Here is a 21,500-nt window from a genome sequence, read left to right on the forward strand (position 1 = left end):
GGGTGTATAGAGACCCTGTATCAAGTAAATAAGTAAACAAAAAGAAATCCAAAATAAAGTAAGAACCACAGGAATAATTCTATGCCAAGCATTCAGTTAGTTATCTACAAAAAGCAGATGAATTTTCCGAACTTACTACTACCCACCAAGAGAAAATCATGGAGAAGCGAAGACTCTAAGTGTGGTCAGTGAGCAAAGACACCAAGGAACTCACCAGCAGCAAGCCCAGGCCCTGACTGTGCCACAGTGAGTTCCACCAAGCATTTAACCAGTAATTCCAATCCTCCTCAGACCCTGCCAATGACTGACTGTCATACGAAACTTCTAAACACTTGAGAGGCTGGTGCTACCCACACAAAAGCCAGACCAGGAACCAGAAGAGAAGAAACTATGGACCAATATCCCGGAAGAGCAGTAATGCCCTCGACAAAGTACCATAAGTGCAGAAAGTCAGTATGGTGGAGGGTGACAAGTCACGACCCAGTGACGCTGACTGTGGACTGCAAGGATGGTTCAGCCTCCACAGAGATACAAACGCAACAGAATAAAGGACGAAAATAACAGCATCCTCTCAATAGGTGCAGGAAAAGACATTTAACAAAATTCAACATCACAACAAACTTTCATCGACCTAAAAAAAAAGTACCTTAGTAAAATTAAATACAGCAGATGGTGGCTCATGTCATACTGAACAGTGAGAAACTAAGAGCTTTTCTGCTAGAAGCAGATCAAGGCAGTGATGTTCACCACAGCACATCACTGGGGCGGGGCCAGCCATGGTGTTCACCACAGCACATCACAGGGGGGAGGGGCTAGTCAAGAAACTGACATTACATACACTGCACAGAAAGACGCCTAACTGCAAAACTGATGGAACTCTGAATTCAGCAGAACTGCGGGACACGGAATATTAAAATCCTCTTACATTGCCTCACATCAATCATGAATTACCTTAACACTGGTGAGAGCGGCTGGAGAGACGGCCCAGCAGTTAGAGGGGTTGGTTCTACAAAAGTGCAGAGCGGACACAGATTCCTGCCTGCAGGTTAACAGGGAGTGGCTATCCTTGCAGCACAAGCTCCCTGTGTCAGAGACAGCAGGATAACTGCATCTGGCTGGCTATCAGTTAAGCCAAGGAAACAGTTCCCAGTCCAGGGAGAGAGAGACTTTTCCTCAAAAGGATGAAGAGTGACAGAGGATAGCCACGCCCTCTTCTGGCCCGTGCATGTATGCACAGGCACTGCGCCCTACACTCAACTGTGTATAAACTTGGAGCAGCACACCAAGAAATGGACGTATTTTTAACTAAGAAAACTATTCATAATACAATAAAGGGGCAAAAACATAGTTATAACTTCAACTAAAGAGATGAAGGAGCTGTTTTGAGTTTTCTAGGGGATGTGCATGAAAATAAAACATTCCACACAGGTATGGAGAAACGGCAGACACAAAATGTCTCCTAACGGGGTCAACTAAATGACTGCGGTGCGGCGACGTCCCTGATAAGGAACACGCACGAGTGCAAGCATATTCATACTCGCATCCAACCAGCACTGCTGCAGTCAGTACAAAAGAAACCAGGTCCTTAGCGCAGCTCCATTTTGAACAAACACACTACACACATGTAAAATGCTGAATGTGTTCTCTGTGAACAGCCAAAAGCAAACGAAACTCCCTGCTTTTCTAAGCTGTGCATGATACAAGGTTTTATCTTGTTTGAGGATGTCTTCTCTAAAGCAACTGGCTGATCACAGGGAAGTTGGTTTTCTAATCCTGTTTACTTTGGCGCATTTGCTCAGCCGATGTGGCCCTACTCAGTATCACACTGTTGCTGTTGTGACCAACACATGTCACTTAATGACCCCACCACATACCTGCAGATTGTACCCTAGTCATGAAAAAGCATTTTCCAAATACAAGTCTATAGCCTAAAGAACGAAGCCTGTACCTGTGCGAACCCACCTTCAAATTTCATTTATAAATTACTGTTGTTGTGTGTGTGGTATGTGTGATGTGGGTACAAATACCACCCTGTCCAGGTCAGGGGACAACTTTTGGGACACCATTTCTTCCTTCCACTCTGTTTTGAGACAGGGTCTCTTTCACTGTTTCTGACCTTATATCCAAACTCCAGGCTAAGTGCCATAAGAGCTTCTGGATGATTCTCCTGTCTGTCTCTCATCCTGCCAAGATCACAGATGAAAGCCAACAGGTCAGCTTTTCCACGTGGGCTCCAGAGACCAAGCTCACATAGTCAGGCTTGCATGGGGAGTGCTGTGACCTGCGAAATACCTTGCCAGTCTACTTTCACATCAGTAAGGATATTAGCAATGGTGGGGTCCTGCGTGTTATTAGCAATGGGCTATACATAGATAGCTCCTTTCTGTGAGCTACAGAAGCCCTGACAGCACAAATGGCTTTTGGAATGAGATGAACCTACTGTGTGCCCAGGTATTATTGACATCCATTTGGTGGCACCCTCCAAAGGCATGCTCCTGAGCCGTCTGGAGTGTTAATACCACCTTGCTTCCTGTGCTAGGAAATGTCTGTCCATTTGCATAGGAGACTTGTCAAGAGCATGTCACACAAGCATCTGGATTCCAAACGTCCTAAGGAACCTGCACACAAACCCCAAGAAGCAATTCCCACAAATTAGGACAACTGGAGTTGAGAGATGCAGAGGTAAAACCTGAGTGTGCAGGACCCAAACTATTCCTTACACAAGGCAGGGCTGTGGCAGGGCTGCGGCTGGGCCACCCTAGCATCTGGGAGGTGAAATCCCAAGGCACCAAGGGTCCATAAAGAGACGCCTTTCTGAAGACAGGGCTGACTCCAGAGATTTACTATGGCTCCCTTCCGCTGCAGTGCGGGAGCTGTTAGAACAACAGGACCGCCAGGCTCGTGAACCGCTAATCACATTTTTATTGTTCACATTCGCCATTGAAATTGCTTTGCAACTGTTTGTTTTGAAACAGGCGCATAAAATATCACGACAGCAGTATTTTGGCACATATTGGAAAAATCTGCCATGAATAAAGATTTTTCTTCCAATAAAATAGAGTTTGCCTATATCACTTGGCATTAAAATGATTTATTGAAGTAGCCACAACATAAACCATAGAAATAAAATGAGAGATTAGAGTTACAGGAACGTTCAAAGGCTGCTTCATCCAAACTCACATTTAAAACACACTTTAATGCGACTTGCAATGCTTTGAGAGAGACACAGAAGAAAAGGACCAGCCTGCGCCCTGTTAAGGTGGCTTCCCAAAATCAGTACCGAGCACAGCAGAAAGGCCTGCCCACAGCCTCCGGAGCTACCACTTCAAACCCACTCATGTGTCTGCACATTCCACTCTCCCTGTTCCGCTGACCCACCACTCTCTACCTAGACTCCTTCCCCTTCCAGGATAGCTCTTCCTTCACCCCTGAATCCCGTCCAAGGTCAGTTTGAGAGATACACCCTACACACACACACACACACACACACACACACACACACACACACACACTTAGCAGAGCACACCCTTTCCTCTGGGGTGGAAGCTCTTCTCTCACCCTCTGTTTGGCTTTTTCCCTATGCCACAGAGAAATTCCTGGACGCAGGAACCCCAAGGAGGGGAGGGGGTGCGATGGCGACTCACAGTCCTGAAAGTGGAATGTGATGCCCCTGGTCACAGGGTACCCAGAGAGAGAAGAGAGCAACACATGCGTGCCAGCTCTCGGCCCACTTTCTTCATCTTGGTCCTGGGTGCCTGCCACAGAGAAGAAGCCAGTGACTCCTGCCCACGAGAAGAGGGGGATGGAGGGTAACAGGCTTGTGGAAAATCATCCTATCTCTGGCCTGTTCCAGAGCAGGGACCGGTGGGTGACTCAGGGTCGATGGTGAAGCAATACTTTTCCAGCTGCTCACTGGCCATGCTCCTGAGACCCTATAAAAGTCCTCCCCTCCTCCAGCCCCCGCTGTCTCTGTTCCCGCTCAGAGGCAGCCTCCGTTCTGTTTCTCTCCAGTAAATTTCCTGTGTGAGGATTGTTGCATGGGTGACTTTGTGGTATTCCTTACTGCTGAGCTACCCTTGCACCAGAAAACCCTTTTCAGGGCGAGTGCTCACCAAGGAAACAAAGTGCACTGTGGGTACAAGGAACTCTGGGAAGGAAGAACAAAGCTACAAGGTGCAAAGCCCATATACAGGCTTTAACCATAGACAGCTTTGGGCAGAGTGAAGAGAAGAGTCACCCAGAGGTCACTGTAGGCTGCCATGCTAGGAATCAAGGTGTGCTGCTGTCTTGTTGATGGGTCCCTCACCATCTTCTTACTGGGTCTTGTTCAGATCCCACCACCCATATGCCATGTGCCACATACATCATGCACATGCCACATGCCACACACATGCCACATGCCACATACATGCCACACACATACTACATACATACCACACACAAGCACATGCCACATGGCACATGCCACACACATGCCATGCACATGCCACACAGGCCCTCAGACTCAGATGTCAAACCACACAGAGGTATGTGCTGTTTTCTTAACTCCAGGAACAGGCCAATTGTAAAGTGCACAGGGAGTTTATCAGACAGAGAGAAAAACATCACAATTCAACTCAGAACCCTTACTCTTCACGTCTTCTCAGACTTGCATAGACAGAGACTTCTGTAACACATTTATGCAGAGGGAATAAATGTGAGATCAATTGTCTACAGCTGTGACACCCAGATCACCTGGTTGACAGCAACTGTGAGGGGCCACAGGTTTGGAAGGTTTGCTTCAGGTCAGAAACATCAGATGCAGATGTGTCCTTCACAGAACAGGGAGAGCTGGTGGGGAATCCCGAGAGGAAGGGGTGGGTCCACAGATTGCCACACACATAGCACTGGTTAGTGTGTGTGCTAATGAGGAGGACACAGGCTATTTGAATGAAGACAGACAGAAGCACAGTAGGAATTGACCTCATATAAGTAGCTGCTGTCCCTTGTTTATTCTTCACTCAACAGCCGCACATCCTCTCTAAATAATCCCACTGGCTGACAAGATGGCTCCGTGGGTGAAGGTACTTTCAGTCAAGCCTAATGACTCCAGTTTGGTCCCCAGAACCAACATGATGGAAAGCTGTCATCTGACTTCCACACACATGTTGTGGCATGTAGGTCCCCCCACCAACAAGTAAATATGAAAGTTACAAATAATATCCAACAAGGAACCTAAACACTGAATATCCTCTTGGATTCAGAGCATCACACTAGCAGTGGTTCAGGGCGTAGGACTCAGTTCCTGGTGTGAAGAGCAGGTTTCACCCTCACTCCCTGTGGGAAAGAGGGCGGGACAGCCAGGCTTTAATAGTGGTGTGAGCATTAACTAAATGCTCACCGCTGCTGATCATGAAGGTGCAGCACAACACCTGCCAGAAAGAATTTCCTGCTGGAATTTTAGACATGGAGATGGCCGGGACGGCCACAACAAGTATCTATTCTCTGCTAACTGAACGGACAGAGCAACAAGTATCTATTCTCTGCTAACTGAACGGACAGAACAACAAGTATCTATTACTCTGCTAACTGAACGGACAGAGCAACAAGTATCTATTACTCTGCTAACTGAACAGACAGAACAACGAGTATCTATTACTCTGCTAACTGAATGGGCAGAAAGAGTATCTATTACTCTGCTAACTGAACAGACAGAAAAACGAGTATCTATTACTCTGCTAACTGAACGGACAGAACAACGAGTATCTATTACTCTGCTAACCAAACGCAGTAGTGAGGTGCCCTTTAGATTCCTCTCTCTGCTCACAAGTTTGTGCCTCTCTCAGACCTTGTTGGAGAAGTTCCTTTGCACACTGAATGGTGGTTAAAGCAGCAACCCAGAACTGTCAAAGAATATCTGTGGATCCTTCAGATGCAAAGGAACATGTCTATCGTGGCCCCTGCCCCCAAGCCTCAGAGACCATCATGGAGGAGGGGCTTAAAGGAAAGGGGTGGGGAACCTGGTGTAGGTGGTTTCAGAACACACAAAGCCACTGTGCTCACTAACTCACTAGGGGTCGCCTGCACAAGATGTGTGCAAGAGTCAGCCAGCCAGCACTGCAGCATGGGCAGGAAGGAGCTAGCTGCAGGAAGAGGAAGTAGGAGTTCCCAGAAGGCTCCTCGTTGATTGGCCACGCCCCCGTGAATGGTCCCAAACCCAGGAGCATATGGCCAGTGTGAATTGCGCTCTGGGGATTCTTGAGAAAAACAGAAACAAAAAGGTGAAGTTGGGAGAGGGTGGGGATTGGGAGGTGAGGATAGGCGCAGTTAGGGGTGAGTAAGATCACCATGTGTCATATACACATATGGTATTCTCAAAGAAAAAGCACTATTATTTTTAAAGGAATGGGCAGTTTGCTTTCACGGCCCCCAGTTTTGATCCAGAATGTATCCTCACACACATATTAATACAAGACTCTCACACACACTTGCATATAAGAGTGGAACTCAGGTGATGCTCTTGCCACCGCCCCCATGCCGTCTGCAGCATAGACCCCTCCACCATGTTGGCTGGGGAAGCCAACCCTGTTGCCCTCCCAGGCTCCCTTTGAGGACAGATGTCCATGTTTTCAAATGTTGAACAAGTGAGGCTTTCCCCCACAGCATACAGTTCCATGGAGGATGAGAACTTTTTTTTTCAGTCAGCAAGGGAACTGAGCCACCCGTAGCAGGGACCCACCGTCATCACAGCATCTGCCAGGAAGATCTGCCTAGCTCTGGAGCCTCTGTGTCACTGCCCTCTTTAGACACCAAATGTGGCTCCAGAACCCTTTGCTTTCTACACTGTGACTAGCTTTTATGGCCCAACTCAGCAGTTTTCTGCCTCCACTGTCGTCCAAAACAAGACCAATTCAAGTCTGTAACAAGCAGCAAGCAAGGGATGCCTGTGCTCTGAGGGTGGAGAGATGCCGACCCAGTGACCCAGTGACCTGGTGACCTGGTTACCTAGGAAACGGACTCAAAGGAGGGGCATCTGTTTTTTCACAGTTCCAGGTTTTTATCTACAGTACCAGGAAATACCTGATAGAGAAGCTCTGCCCCGGTTGGCAGGACACAGACTCGGAGGCCAGGATGGTACGCACACTCCCATCGCACCCCTCACACCTCCCAAGGTCTTTCCAAGCTTAAATCCATCCTCGGATTACACTATCTATTGTGCCACTGGCCCCATGGCCTACTTGTGTCTGGAAACGGACACACTCAGAGGTGGCTTCGATGACTCAGCCCAAGCAGGTTGCCAAGCAACAGTAGCATTTGCAGAGGCATGCACAGGGCTGTGGCAAGCCAAACAAGCCCCACTCAGCAGCTTCAAGGCATATCTTCCTTGCCCTCTTCTCTCTTCCTCCCAACATCACCTCTAGACCCCCTTCCCGCACTCTGAGCAATTCCTCTAACCTGGACCCCACACTCACCATGTGGTTCTTGACATCTGGCCCACAGCTGTGCTTGATAACACGCCTAGGAGGTGGAGCATCCCCATCTCCCCTCCCTCCTCCTGGGTGGCTCCACAAAGCCTGCTCCTTGCCTTCCCACCTCTGTCCTGTGGGGTCACAGCAAGACCCTGCACAAGCCTTTGCCTTCAGAACAGTGAGACGCGGCCATCAACTCTTTGTACACAGTATGTGGTGTTTGCTTTGGCATCAGAGATAGACACCTCCAAGGAAACCCAGCTCTCCACCAACACTGGAGCTAGGGTCTGAGGCACAGTTGGTTGGCCTTTGCTTTTCCACACAGGCACAGTTTGAAATGAATAAGGGAAGCTCCCTCCATCACCTGAGTTCTGCAGGTTAGGGTGCTAGGAAGAAGGGAACTTTTCTGTGGCTGGCGGCACTCCCGTACTCTGAGCTGCAACTCGACTCTCAGGTTACCAGAATCTGAGGGGGAGATTTTCACAGGCAAAGAAAGCCAGTGCTGAGATCCACATTTCATTCTCCTCACACAGGAGCCACAGATCGAAGATGTGGTTAGATGGGCAGTGTTTGTTTAAGATGCCTGTCCTTGGTTGGGGAAAGGAAGCTAAGCTGTTCTGAGTTCTGAGGAAGACGACTGTGTGATGGCTGATCTGGAGCCTACTGACGTTCATGCTGAAGAGAAGGTTTGCACACAAGTGCTGCAGGAAGGAAGGAGAGGAAGGAGGGAGGGAGGGAGGGAGGGAGGGAGGGAGGGAGGGACAACCATACAGTTCACCCCAAAACCTGAAACGCTCACTTGAATTCCAAAGGACGTGTTTGCAATCTTACCAGAATTACTTCGAAGATGAGCGGGACCAGTTTGCTTTCTGCCACAAGCCTGTAAGGGGAGGGAAAGGGGGTTAGCACCAGTATGATGATATGAATTTAAACTGCTACCCTAATAGGGTGGAACAAAGCCCCCATGTCTAACTGTGTAATCTCTGCTGGAGAAAGCCTAACTGGATACACGCAACTCCAGCAATTAAACATAAATACGAGACATCTTCACAGTGATCAGCTCAGCCTAACTGATATTTAAATGTGAAAATTAATTAAAATTCTCGATTATTGTAAAGACAACCAACCAAGGTAATGCCGGGTTAAACGCTGTAACCAGTGCACACTGCACACAGAACCACTGGCGTGCGATGCTGTCACGTTCTTATCTCTGTCTCATTAGCTTCTTCCCGGCATAAATAAATTAATGCGCAATGAATTTTAATGGCCTTTAATTTTTAAAAAATTGGACACCAATCACCCAGTCTACTCTAGGCACTTTCTTTCTTCAAATCTGGTTATAAATTATCATCAGTTATAACAGAATAATTATTTCATGAAACTTTAGAGAAAATCGCCCTGATGAAACCAGAATCTTCCAAGTAAGCTGGTTTTTATTACGCTTGATAATCTGGGGCTGGGGCACACCTCAGTGGGAGAAATTTTACCCCAGTGCCACAAAAAGTAACTTGAAGGACAGCAAGACAAACAGCAGCAGCCCAGAGTAAATACCAGGCCTGCACAGCCCCTCTGTCTCTATGGCAACCACAGCTGAGCTGCAGTGGTGTGAAGGCAGCTGTAAGAATGCCGAGGCAGACAGGCACAGCTCTGTACCAATAAAACTTTATTCTCCAAATGGATTTGGTTAACAGTGACCACATTTGGCTGCCGGAGAGATGGTTCCGTGGTGAAGAGCACACACTACTGAGGCAGAGGAGGCAGGCTCAGTTCTCAGCACCTACACTGGGCGGCTCACAACGATCTTTAGCTCCAACTTCAGGAGATTCCATCCCCTTTCTGGCCTCTGCAGCATCTCTGCACATACGCACGCTTTCTCTCTCTTTCACGCACACACACACATGTGCACACACACACACACACACACTTCTGAAAATATTAGAAATAAATCTCAAGGAAGCATGATCTTTTAAAGTATCTTGTTAGAATCGATTTTGCAGGATAAGACAAGCACATTGCCTCTGTTGTAGATGTGCGCTCTGTTGTCTGCGTCACTGATAACACTGTGCAGACAGAAACAGGGCTGTAGCATGGGCCTCCCAGGAGCTTGTCTGTCTGTGATAACACACAGATAAAAGAGGGCATCACAGTGCTCACAGGCACTGCAAAGGGAATGGGAGATGTGGGTTTCCCAGGCGGAAACACAGAAGTGAGGATGGCCGCCATTCCCCACAAGGTGTCTGCAGTCCTGAGCCGCAGCAGCCTGAGAGCCCTTCAGAGAACAGGAGCACAGAAGTGTGGCCTTGGCATGTGACAGCGTGCCAGTCAGCGAAGGAAAGGACAGAAGCTGTCACTGGGGATGATGCTCACTGGTTGTTGTTCTAAATAAAATGAAGCAGGTACAGAAACACTCCAGGAGGCTGATATGGTGATGCGCGACACACAAACATACACACACACACACACACACACACACACACACACACACCCAGCTCTGGGGAGACTGAGGCGGGAGGCTCATAAGGTCCAGGCTACCCTGATCCACGTGGTGAATTCAAGGCCAGCCTGAGCTACAGAGAAAGATGCCATATTCAATAGAGAAAAGACCAGGAGATGACACTTAAACATGGACTCTAAATGAGTCAAAAGCAAAGGCAGAGAGGGCAGGGCCAGGTTAGCCAAGCACTTTGTGGTTGGTTGGAGAGTCACAGGCCCTAGAGGGGCTATTCTCACTGGTTTGCTAAGTGGCCTTCTAGAGCTCTGTGTTTATACCCGCTGAGTGCTGAGTGCTGCTCCCGGTCTGGGCAGCCCCCCCCCCCCCCCCCCCCCCCCCCCCCCCCCGTGGGCAGCCACTGATGCAGATTCACCACTACTCAGCGGCTGAGGAGTGACTGCTGAGGCCATGCTCTGAATGGACATCTATGTCAAAGGCCCCAAACTCAGGGAAAATAGCAGACAAGGCGGGTGGGACGGGTAAGAAGAGGAGCACGGGTGGAACCCTGTGAAACGTCAGTTGTGCCTGGGTCTATACACTTATGAATCCACTGCAGCCGTGGTTATCAGCATAAGGCCAAGCCAGGTCAACTTCCAGTGTGGGCTGGGGAGAGGCTCGCGAGGCTCCTCCCCTGGGCCGAGGCACTAGCAGCAAGTGAGACCTGCCTGCTGGGGAGGAGGCTCCCCTTATCTGTCCAGTGTGGCTACTGGAAGGTTGCCATGCTTGGGTAGACAACCCCCAGAACCGGGGCATGCAGCACTGATCAGAACCCGTGTACTCCACAGAACAAGAGAATGTAAGGTGACTGGGGTGGGGACAGAAGGGGGAAGGGGGACAAGAGTGGCTGTGACCAGGATACACTACAAACGTGCCAAGTGCCATACCAAAGCAAAACAAACAAAATGCAAACAAGAACAACAAATCTCAAAGTAAAAAAGTGTCTAAAATGAATCCCTCCTCCCCTAAGTTGCCTCTGTCATGGGGCTGTGTCAACGATGAGAGCAGAAGCAAAATACATGAAGTAAAGGCCTGGACCTACAAACCAACTTCTCCCAGCAGGGACACATCCTCCCCAAGGGTCTCCTCTACCTACATCTCTGTGTGTGTTCCTGTCTCTCTCTGTCTCTCTCTGTCTCTCTATCTCTGTCTCTTCGTCTCCCTCCCTCCCTTCCCCGCTCCCTCTCTCTTTCTCTCTGGCATCTGCACTGTCACCTACTTCAGTCTCTCCCCTTGAGTGGAAACAGGAAGTGATTGCTTTGACCCATGAAGTGTCATGGGACTGATAATCTACACTTTCTGCTTCTGTTCATGTGTTTTTCAGGATGTCTTTATAACGATGTCACTGTCGTGCTATTTTAGGGAAAAACATGTAACTACTTTAAACGCAGTTACATAAAACAACCATTTTCCAAAATCTGCAGGCTCTGTGGGCCAAATGTTTGGTCTTGCCTTTGGCCCCCAGTGATTGAGGTCACAGTTGGGAAGACAGAGGATGGGGTATCTTGGAGAGTTGAAGGTGTGGGAAGGAGCCCCATTCACATGCCTTTGTACCTGGGGCAATTAGAAAACCTCTTGGTTGATTCTGTTTGCTGGGGCATCTACCACTGTCCCCTCCACATCTCCTGGGCATTCCCAGCATGAATGTCCAATGTCCAGGCAGTGAGCCTGGGTGAGGAGTGTTCAAAGGGAATCAATGGATATCAGATGGACTCATCACAGACTGGGAGTGGTATGTTTATGTTACACTGGACTCCAAGTAGGAAATGTCTATGTTGCCGTCTTTGTAGAACACAAGCATCTATGGTATCTGTCTGTGACAAGTAGAGAAAGTCCTCAGTTGAGTAGCAGCAGTTCAGAGAAACAGAGATGGATGGCCCATGAGGAACTGTGGTCACACAGCAGCTTGTCACCCACTAACAGCTTACAGACATCCAGCTAAGGGCTCAATGCTCTTCAGATGTGTAGTTGGCTATGCATGCTTGGGGCAACCTCTCAGAGGACCATGAAGCCAGAATCAGAGTGTGCCAGGAAGCGCTCTAGTCTAGAGGCTGAGTACAGGAGAGACCATTTCTAATCTTCGCACTATTTGCAGAGGTCAGATCTCTACAGGAGGATTCAGGTTCCCATTCGATTGCTGGCTACCAGCTAAAGACCCATTCAGCTCCTACTATAACTGAGGTTTAATTTAGGGTTAGGGTCTGGGCCTAAACTCTTCCAAAAGGTTCACCCATCCCTCCCGTATATGTCAACCAAAGAGATACTAGTGGAAAGCAAGAAAGGTGATTTAATCAATATGGCTGCATTGGGATCTAGAGACTCCCTCATCCATCGTCAGGGTCCTGACACAGACCTGGGTTTAAACAGACGGCAAGCCGTATGCAGAGCTAAGCAGTCCTAGTCAGGTGTGGCCCCACATGTCATCTCTCTCTGGGTTCTGTCCCTCCTGCCTGGTGGTCTAGCAAGTGGCTGAACTGTGTGTGATCTCATGCTGGACATGGGTTCAAGTCTGTGTTCTTGCTACTGCCAGGGCTCAGTCTTTCCCTTCCCTGGCATGAGATCCCTGGGTCCTACTGTCCCCAAAGTCTGTCAACACAAAGATCTGTCTAGAGACATCTTCCAAAATTTACCCCACAGTCCTTGCCATGTGGTCCCCTCCATCTCCAAAGTGAGTAAAGAATGCATCATCCCTGTGCGTCCAGTCCTACAAGCTCTGCATCACTGACATCATCCCGGTGCATCCAGTCCTCTACACATCTCACTGGTACCCTAACCCTGAGTAAAGAATGCATCATCTCTGCATCCAGTCCTCTACAAGCTCTGCATCTCACTGGTACCCTAACCCTGAGCTCTAGACCACATTAGAAGGGCCTGTATGCTGGGGCCTTCTCTACATTTTAAGGTCATCTTAATTATACCTGCAATAACCCTAAAACATAGCATTGAATTAATGTGGAAGTGGCAAATGGATGTGGAGGTTGGGAGAGTCTTCCAGGGACTGGGACACTCCAGGCCTGTTCTGGAGTGCTATGGGCCCCAGACCTAACCTCGTCCCACCTCAGTTACACCACACCTCTGCCTCCTCTTAAAAGAACAATGCCAAGATCATCCATCCTCTGGAGAAGTTCATCTTCTGCTTCTAGTCCATCTGTGCACACTGAGCTGGGGGTGCACACACTGAGCTGTGGGTGCACACGCTGAGCTGAAGGTGCATACACTTAACTGGGGGTGCACACACTTAGCTGGGGGTGCACACACTGAGTTGGGGGTGCACACACTGAGCTGAGGGTGCACACACTGAGCTGAGGGTGCACACACTGAGCTGAGGGTGCACACACTGAACTGGGGGTGCACACACTGAACTGGGGGTGCACACACTGAACTGGGGGTGCGCATGCTGAGCTGAGGGTGCACATGCTGAGCTGGGGGTGCACACACTGGGCTGGGGGTGCACACACTGGGCTGGGGGTACACACAGAGTTGGTGGTGCACACCCAGCTGGGGGCACACTTGCTTAGCCCCCCAACAATGCTGGTTGGGAGCCTTAGATTTTATATTTATTTGACTTAAGGAGCAGCTGACTATAAACAAAGCTTTTTGTCTATATAATTTACCAGTCTAGTGGGCCAGTGACAGTCATTTTAAATTAAAAATCTCCAACATCAAGCTGCAGTTCAGATTATTTGTTCAGTGAGTCAGCTTCAAAATTAAATGGCTTTCTAATGTTTAGTTACAGGATGATGTGTCATCTGTCCCCAAAGCAAGGATGTCTGTGGTGTTTCTCCTCCAAACATCTGCTCCCCTGCCATGCTTCCTAATGCACTTCAGAGGACTGCAGGCTCTCACCAAGGAGAGTGTGTGTGTGCATGTGTGCACGGGGGATGTGTGTGTGCATGCATGTGTGCATGGGGGATGTGTGTGTGCATGCATGTGTGCATGGGGGATGTGTGTGTGCAGAGGACTGAAGGGTCTCACCAAGAAGAGAGAGAGAGAGAGAGCGAGAGCGTGAGAGTGCACATTGGTGATGCATGTGTGCAGAAGACTGCAGGATCTCACCAAGAAGTATATGTGTGTGTGCGCACATGCATGCACGCACTCACATGTATGTGGGGGGCATGTGTATGTAAGTGTATATGTGTGTGTGTGTAGATGTGTGTAATATATTTTTCACATACATACACAAAGATGTCAGGGTTGAAATTCCCACAATTTTAACACACGTTTATCTTGCAAAAACCCAAAGAATTCTGTCCAAGCAGACCACTTTTTCCCTGAGGAAATTCCTACCCCAGTGGATACAAACACATAGACATGACTTGCTCAGGCCAATAGGCTTGACTGCTCCACTCTCTGAGAAAGCCTTAGAACTAAGTTACAGTATCAGTCTATAGTGGAATACCCTGTTTACACAGAACTCTTGCATTACCCAAACAGTCATAGAAAGGGTAACAATATTCACAACAGAATGTCTGGTCAGGTTAAAGTGTCTTCAGTGTCTTCCAATAGGAAAGACACTTGAGGGGAAAAGAAATTCTGTTAACAACCCAGTAACACAGTCCTGAACTACATCTGCTTAGTGATGAGACCACAGGCTGGGTCTCTCATCACACACACTGAGTGAGAAAAGGAAGCTGCAGACAAGACGGCAGTGTTCGTTCTCTCTCTCTCTCTCTCTCTCTCTCTCTCTCTCTCTCTCTCTGGTTCAGTTACTTCATGAAATGTAGGTTGTGGTCAGGTAAGTGCTTCTGCCTTTTCTCACCATCCATTCGAGCATGGATCTCATGCCTACCATGTACGGTGCACAAGGATGAGAGAGAGGAAAGAGGGGGAGGGGGAGGGGGAGGGGGAGGGGGGCTGACAACTGCGAGCGCTAGGGAAGGAACCGGAGTGAGCAGAGTGAGGACCTTAAACAGCAGCCAACTGTGACAGCAGTGCTGGAAAGCACCGAGTCCTTTGCTGGTCAGAGAAGAAACTGAGGCACAGACATGTAATGGGGTGAAGAGAAATGACACGAAAGCAGACTGCAGCTAGAAAGAGAGGTGGAAGGTATGGACAGCACGGGGGAGGGGTGACATGTGGGTGGCACGTGGGTGACATGGGGGTCCTTGTGCTCACAGACAGGAACGGAGTTAAAATACGGCTAAAATACGTGTTCATGGATCTGGAAGGACAGCTCAGTGGTTAAGCCTGCACTGAGCTTGCACAGGTCTTAGGTTCTATTCCTAGCACCAATACTGGTTGACTCACTACTGCCTGTGATTCCAGCACCAGGGGCTCCAGTGCCCTCTTCTGAGGGTGCTACATTCACACAGTGAATGTAAACTCATGTAAACATGCACTCGTGTGGGCACACATGCGTACACACACACACACACACACACACACGTACACACACACACACACACACACACAGAGGTGAGGAGGTCAGGCTCGAGGGTGAGCCAGGCTGCTGAGCTTGGCCTTCATTTGCCTCAGGATGGGCAGGGATGCCCCCACTGGCCAAGCTCCATACCAGCAGCCTGCATTCGTGTGGCCCATTGGCTGGAAACAGTTGTTAGGCTTTTTAAAGGACTAAAGGAAATCAAAACATGACTGTGTTTTAATGTATGAAAATTACATGAAATTCAATTTTCGGTTTCTATGGGTAAACACTGCAGTGAAGCCCGGCCTGCTGTGCAGGACACCCCACACTGTAGACCTGAGGGTCACAGCAGAGGACACAGTCAGCATGCAGCGAGGCCTGTGAGGTGTGAGATTAGGAAGCCTGCTGTTGGTCACCTCCCCCTACCTTTACATTGATGGTGAGAATGGCAGACAACATTGACTGTTCTCAGGTGGGTTAAAATCGGGGCTAGGACACAGCTCAGCAGAAGCCCTTGCCTAGCATGTGCACGACCCACATGGTCTCACCACTACCACAAGGACGGAAAAGAGCTCCAAAGTCAAAGCAAGGGTCCACAGGACCAGGTGAGCAGAGTCTCATTAAAGATGAGCTGTCAACAGACCTCGGAACACAAGGAGAGAGCCAAGGAGGGAGACTGCAACATGACACTGACAGATGTCGCATTGGCCACCACCAGAGCATGGTCACACAGCGAGCTACTCACTTATCCTAGAGAGCCAAGAGCCTGTGCTAGTCTTGAGAGAGAGAGAGAGAGAGAGAGAGAGAGAGAGAGAGAGAGAGAGAGAGAGGAACCAGAGAAGCAGGCAGGCATCTTTAATCCCTCACTGAGCCTGAAACAGCTCATCACCTCCGAGTCCTAAGACGAGTGGGAAGGGGAGCGAGTCTGAGCAAGTGGTGAGTTAAATTTGAGAGGACTGAGAGGGACATGGAGAACCCCACACCCCGCACATCCCAGCTGCCTTGAGAATCCAGTCAGTTCCTGGCATCACACTAGGTAATTCCATCGAGGAGAATCACTAGCAGCAACTATCTACAACAGACTCTTTTTAAAGCACTGACCATTGAACCTACACCTAGGCAAGCTTTCTCCCTATTATGCTGCACCTGCAGCCCTTACCTACGATGAGCCCTTGGGTGATTTCCTTGTAAATCACACACCAAATAAGCCATCCACTTCTGGCCCAGGGTAACTGCTCAGTGTTCACGAGACCTTGAAGTCACATCTCTGCTGACAGAGAACAGTGGGGAAATATCACACGTGAAACTGCACTGCTGGTCAGACCAGTCCCCAGTGCAGGGAATCCGCCATGAGGTGGCATTGCTCTATTCTAATTGTGCTCACCCTGCAGGACCAGAGCTTAGGCAGGGAGACCCTGCCACCAACCTACTCATGTGCTTCTCGCCTCAGCTCTAATTCTTTCTCCACTGAGATTGAAAGCTTACGTTGGAACCTGAAGGCAAGCCTGGGGCCACACATGCCTTCATCTTCCTCTCTTCCCATCGATGATTACATCTCTCTCTCTGCTGGCCATCATATGTGTGTGTGTGTGTGTGTGTGTGTTGTGTGTTATGTGTGTGTCTATGAGTGTGTGCATGTGTTGTGAGTGTGTGTGTGAGTGTGTGTGTGTGAGTGTGTGTGTTGTGTTGTGTGTTGTGTGTGTCTATGAGTGTGTGTGCATGTGTTGTGTGTGTGTGTTGTGTGTTGTGTGTGTCTATGAGTGTGTGTGTTGTGTGTTGTGTGTGTGTCTATGAGTGTGTGCATGTGTTATGTGTGTTGTGTGTATGAGTGTGTGTGAGTGTGTGTGTGAGTGTGTGTTGTGTTGTGTGTTGTGTGTGTCTATGAGTGTGTGTGTGAGTGTGTGTGTGTTGTGTTGTGTGTTGTGTGTGTGTCTATGAGTGTGTGTGCATGTGTTGTGTGTGTTGTGTGTGTTGTGTGTGTGAGTGTGTTGTGTGTGTGTGAGTGTGTGTTGTGTGTGTTGTGTGTGTGAGTGTGAGTGTGTGTGGTGTGTGAGTGTGTGTGTTGTGTGTGTTGTGTGTGAGTGTGTGTGAGTGTGTTGTGTGTGTGTGAGTGTGTGTGAGTGTGTGTGCATGTGTTGTGTGTGTTGTGTGTGTGTGACTGTGTATGTGTGTTGTGTGTTGTATGTGTGTGAGTGTGTGTGAGTGTGTTGTGTGAGTGTGTGTGTGTTGTGTGTGTGTTAATACACTTCTAGGTGCTACATGTGCATGAGGTCAGATGACAGCGTCTGAGAGATGGTTCTCTCCTTCCACCCTTTCCTCCCATCCATGTCTGACAGGGTATGTCTGGCAGGATCTTAGGTGAAGCCTGCTTCACTTCTAACCTGGTCTGTTCCTGGCTTTGGGAGTAGATGTGAAGAAAGCACATCATGATCTTGGAAGGTCCTTTCCTCTCTGACATGGGCTGAGCCCCAATTTGACAAAGTCAACAAAAATAAAGCATCCTTGTGCTTGTCTAAGTATTTTGTGTAAGGAATTCGAAGATAATCGTCTGTCAGAAGCCATCCAGGAAAGGTGATGGCAATCAAGTGAGTTTCCTGGAGATGGCCCCACCGTCTTCCATGGCTGTGATGGGTGCACTCTGAGACGAAAGGTCCTCAGAGACTTCATCCCAGGATTGCTTCTCTATGCCTTTCCTGCCACTATTACATAGGCTAACAAGTCCTGGGCATCAGCCCACCCTAGTGGGCAGATCTTATATGAACTTTCATGTAATAATGCAGTTTAGACAAGTTGATGACTTCATAATTCCTGATAATGATATTATAGAATTCCTAAATTGATACAATTTCAAGGCCTGTATAGAATAAAAGCTGTAAATAGAATTCTGTAAAATTTTATGTGTTCATGGCTAATTGCACTAAGAAAAGAAAGCAGGCTTGGAACAAATTTCCAATCAAGGAAAACATTTCTCCTTGGTTAGCTGTGAGACCATTATCTGGTAACTAAAGGTCATAAACTGGGAATGGACAATTTATTGTAGGTACAAAGATAGAAAATAAAATATTGACTAATTTATATAAAACTTCAAATTAATAAGATACAAGACACGATTTGTCTCTTGACAAAAACCGTGCTAACTTGTGACATAAAAATTGTTGCTTTAAGCAATCTACAGATTCAATGCAATCCCCATCAAAATACCAATCCAATTCTTCAAAGAGTTAGACAGAACAATTTGCAAATTCATCTGGAATAACAAAAAACCCAGGATAGCTAAAGCTATCCTCAACAATAAAAGGACTTCAGGGGGAATCACTATCCCTGAACTCAAGCAGTATTACAGAGCAATAGTGATAAAAACTGCATGGTATTGGTACAGAGACAGACAGATAGACCAATGGAATAGAATTGAAGACCCAGAAATGAACCCACACACCTATGGTCACTTGATTTTTGACAAAGGAGCGAAAACCATCCAATGGAAAAAAGATAGCATTTTCAGCAAATGGTGCTGGTTCAACTGGAGGGCAACATGTAGAAGAATGCAGATCGATCCATCCTTATCACCCTGTACAAAGCTTAAGTCCAAGTGGATCAAGGACCTCCACATCAAACCAGACACACTCAAACTAATAGAAGAAAAACTAGGGAAGCATCTGGAACACATGGGCACTGGAAAAAATTTCCTGAACAAAACACCAATGGCTTATGCTCTAAGATCAAGAATCGACAAATGGGATCTCATAAAACTGCAAAGCTTCTGTAAGGCAAAGGACACTGTGGTTAGGACAAAACGGCAAGCAACAGATTGGGAAAAGATCTTTACCAATCCTACAACAGATAGAGGCCTTATATCCAAAATATACAAAGAACTCAAGAAGTTAGACCGCAGGGAAACAAATAACCCTATTAAAAAATGGGGTTCAGGGGCTGGGGATTTAGCTCAGTGGTAGAGTGCTTACCTAGGAAGCACAAGGCCCTGGGTTCGGTCCCCAGCTCCGAAAAAAAAAAAAAAAAAAGAACCAAAAAAAAAATGGGGTTCAGAGCTAAACAAAGAATTCACAGCTGAGGAATGCCGAATGGCTGAGAAACACCTAAAGAAATGTTCAACATCTTTAGTCATAAGGGAAATGCAAATCAAAACAACCCTGAGATTTCACCTCACACCAGTGAGAATGGCTAAGATCAAAAACTCAGGTGACAGCAGATGCTGGCGAGGATGTGGAGAAAGAGGAACACTCCTCCATTGTTGGTGGGATTGCAGACTGGTAAAACCATTCTGGAAATCAGTCTGGAGGTTCCTCAGAAAATTGGACATTGAACTGCCTGAGGATCCAGCTATACCTCTCTTGGGCATATACCCAAAAGATGCCTCAACATATAAAAGAGACACGTGCTCCACTATGTTCATTGCAGCCTTATTTATAATAGCCAGAAACTGGAAAGAACCCAGATGCCCTTCAACAGAGGAATGGATACAGAAAATGTGGTACATCTACACAATGGAATATTACTCAGCTATCAAAAACAACGAGTTTATGAAATTCGTAGGCAAATGGTTGGAACTGGAAAATATCATCCTGAGTGAGCTAACCCAATCACAGAAAGACGCACATGGTATGCACTCATTGATAAGTGGCTATTAGCCCAAATGCTTGAATTACCCTAGATCCCTAGAACAAACGAAACTCAAGACAGATGATCAAAATGTGAATGCTTCACTCCTTCTTTAAATGAGGAAAAAAAAATACCCTTGGCAGGGAAGGGAGAGGCAAAGATTAAAACAGAGACTGAAGGAACACCCATTCAGAGCCTGCCCCACATGTGGCCCATACATATACAGCCACCCAATTAGACAAGATGGATGAAGCAAAGAAGTGCAGACCGACAGGAGCCGGATGTAGATCGCTCCTGAGAGACACAGCCAGAATACAGCAAATACAGAGGCGAATGCCAGCAGCAAACCACTGAACTGAGAATAGGTCCCCCGTTGAAGGAATCAGAGAAAGAACTGGAAGAGCTTGAAGGGGCTCGAGACCCCATATGTACAACAATGTCAAGCAACCAGAGCTTCCAGGGACTAAGCCACTACCTAAAGACTATACATGGACTGACCCTGGACTCTGACCCCATAGGTAGCAATGAATATCCTAGTAAGAGCACCAGTGGAAGGGGAAGCCCTGGGTCCTGCTAAGACTGAACCCCCAGTGAACTAGACTATGGGGGGGAGGGCGGCAATGGGGGGAGGGTTGGGAGGGGAACACCCATAAGGAAGGGGAGGGGGGAGGGGGATGTTTGCCCGGAAACCGGGAAAGGGAATAACACTCGAAATGTATATAAGAAATACTCAAGTTAATAAAAAAAAAAATTGTTGCTTTAAAACGGCAACCAAGTGATTGGGAAATACCTTTACCAATCCTACAACTGATAGAGGGCTCATATCCAAAATATACAAAGAACTCATTAAGTTAGACTGCAAGGAGACAAATAACCCTATTAAAAAAATGGGGTTCAGAGCTAAACAAAGAATTCTCAACTGAGGAATGCCAAATGGCTGAGAAGAACCTAAAGAAATGTTCAACATCTTTAGTCATAAGGGAAATGCAAATCAAAACAACCCTGAGATTCTACCTCACACCAGTCAGAATGGCTAAGATCAAAAACTCCGGCGATAGCAGATGCTGGCGAGGATGTGGAGAAAAAGGAACACTCCTCCATTGATGGGATTGCAGACTGGTAGAACCATTCTGGAAATCAGTCTGGAGGTTCCTCAGAAAATTGGACATTGAAGTACCTGAGGACCCAGCTATACCTCTCTTGGGCATATACCCAAAAGATGCCTCAACATATAAAAGAGACACGTGCTCCACTATGTTCATAGCAGCCTTATTTATAATAGCCAGAAGCTAGAAAGAACCCAGATGCCCTTCAACAGAGGAATGGATACAGAAAATGTGATACATCTACACAATGGAATACTACTCAGCTATCAAAAACAATGACTTTATGAAATTCATAGGCAAATGGATGGAACTGGAAAATATCATCCTGAGTGAGGTAACCCAATCACAGAAAAACACACATATGATATGCACTCACTGATAAGTGGATATTAGCCCAAATGCTCGAATTACCCTAAAGGCAAAGAACACATGAAACTCAAGAAGGATGACCAAAATGCGAATGCTTCACTCCTTCTTTA

At 47.6% G+C, this 21,500-nt stretch overlaps 1 protein-coding gene across 8 annotated transcripts in view; it reads right to left on the reverse strand.

The window, feature by feature from the left end:
- Ulk4 (unc-51 like kinase 4) overlaps positions 1 to 21,500 on the reverse strand; it is a 295,125-nt gene that overhangs the window by 160,922 nt on the left and 112,703 nt on the right. For all 8 annotated transcript variants that reach the window (XM_039082734.2, XM_039082731.2, XM_063265850.1 and 5 more), the window contains one exon: positions 8,280 to 8,328. In XM_039082734.2, coding sequence (XP_038938662.1) covers positions 8,280 to 8,328 — 49 coding nt within the window. The remainder of the gene's footprint in view (positions 1 to 8,279; positions 8,329 to 21,500) is intronic.

This window comes from Rattus norvegicus, chromosome 8 (genome assembly GCF_036323735.1).
Source record: "Rattus norvegicus strain BN/NHsdMcwi chromosome 8, GRCr8, whole genome shotgun sequence".
Classification (NCBI taxonomy): domain Eukaryota; kingdom Metazoa; phylum Chordata; class Mammalia; order Rodentia; family Muridae; genus Rattus; species Rattus norvegicus.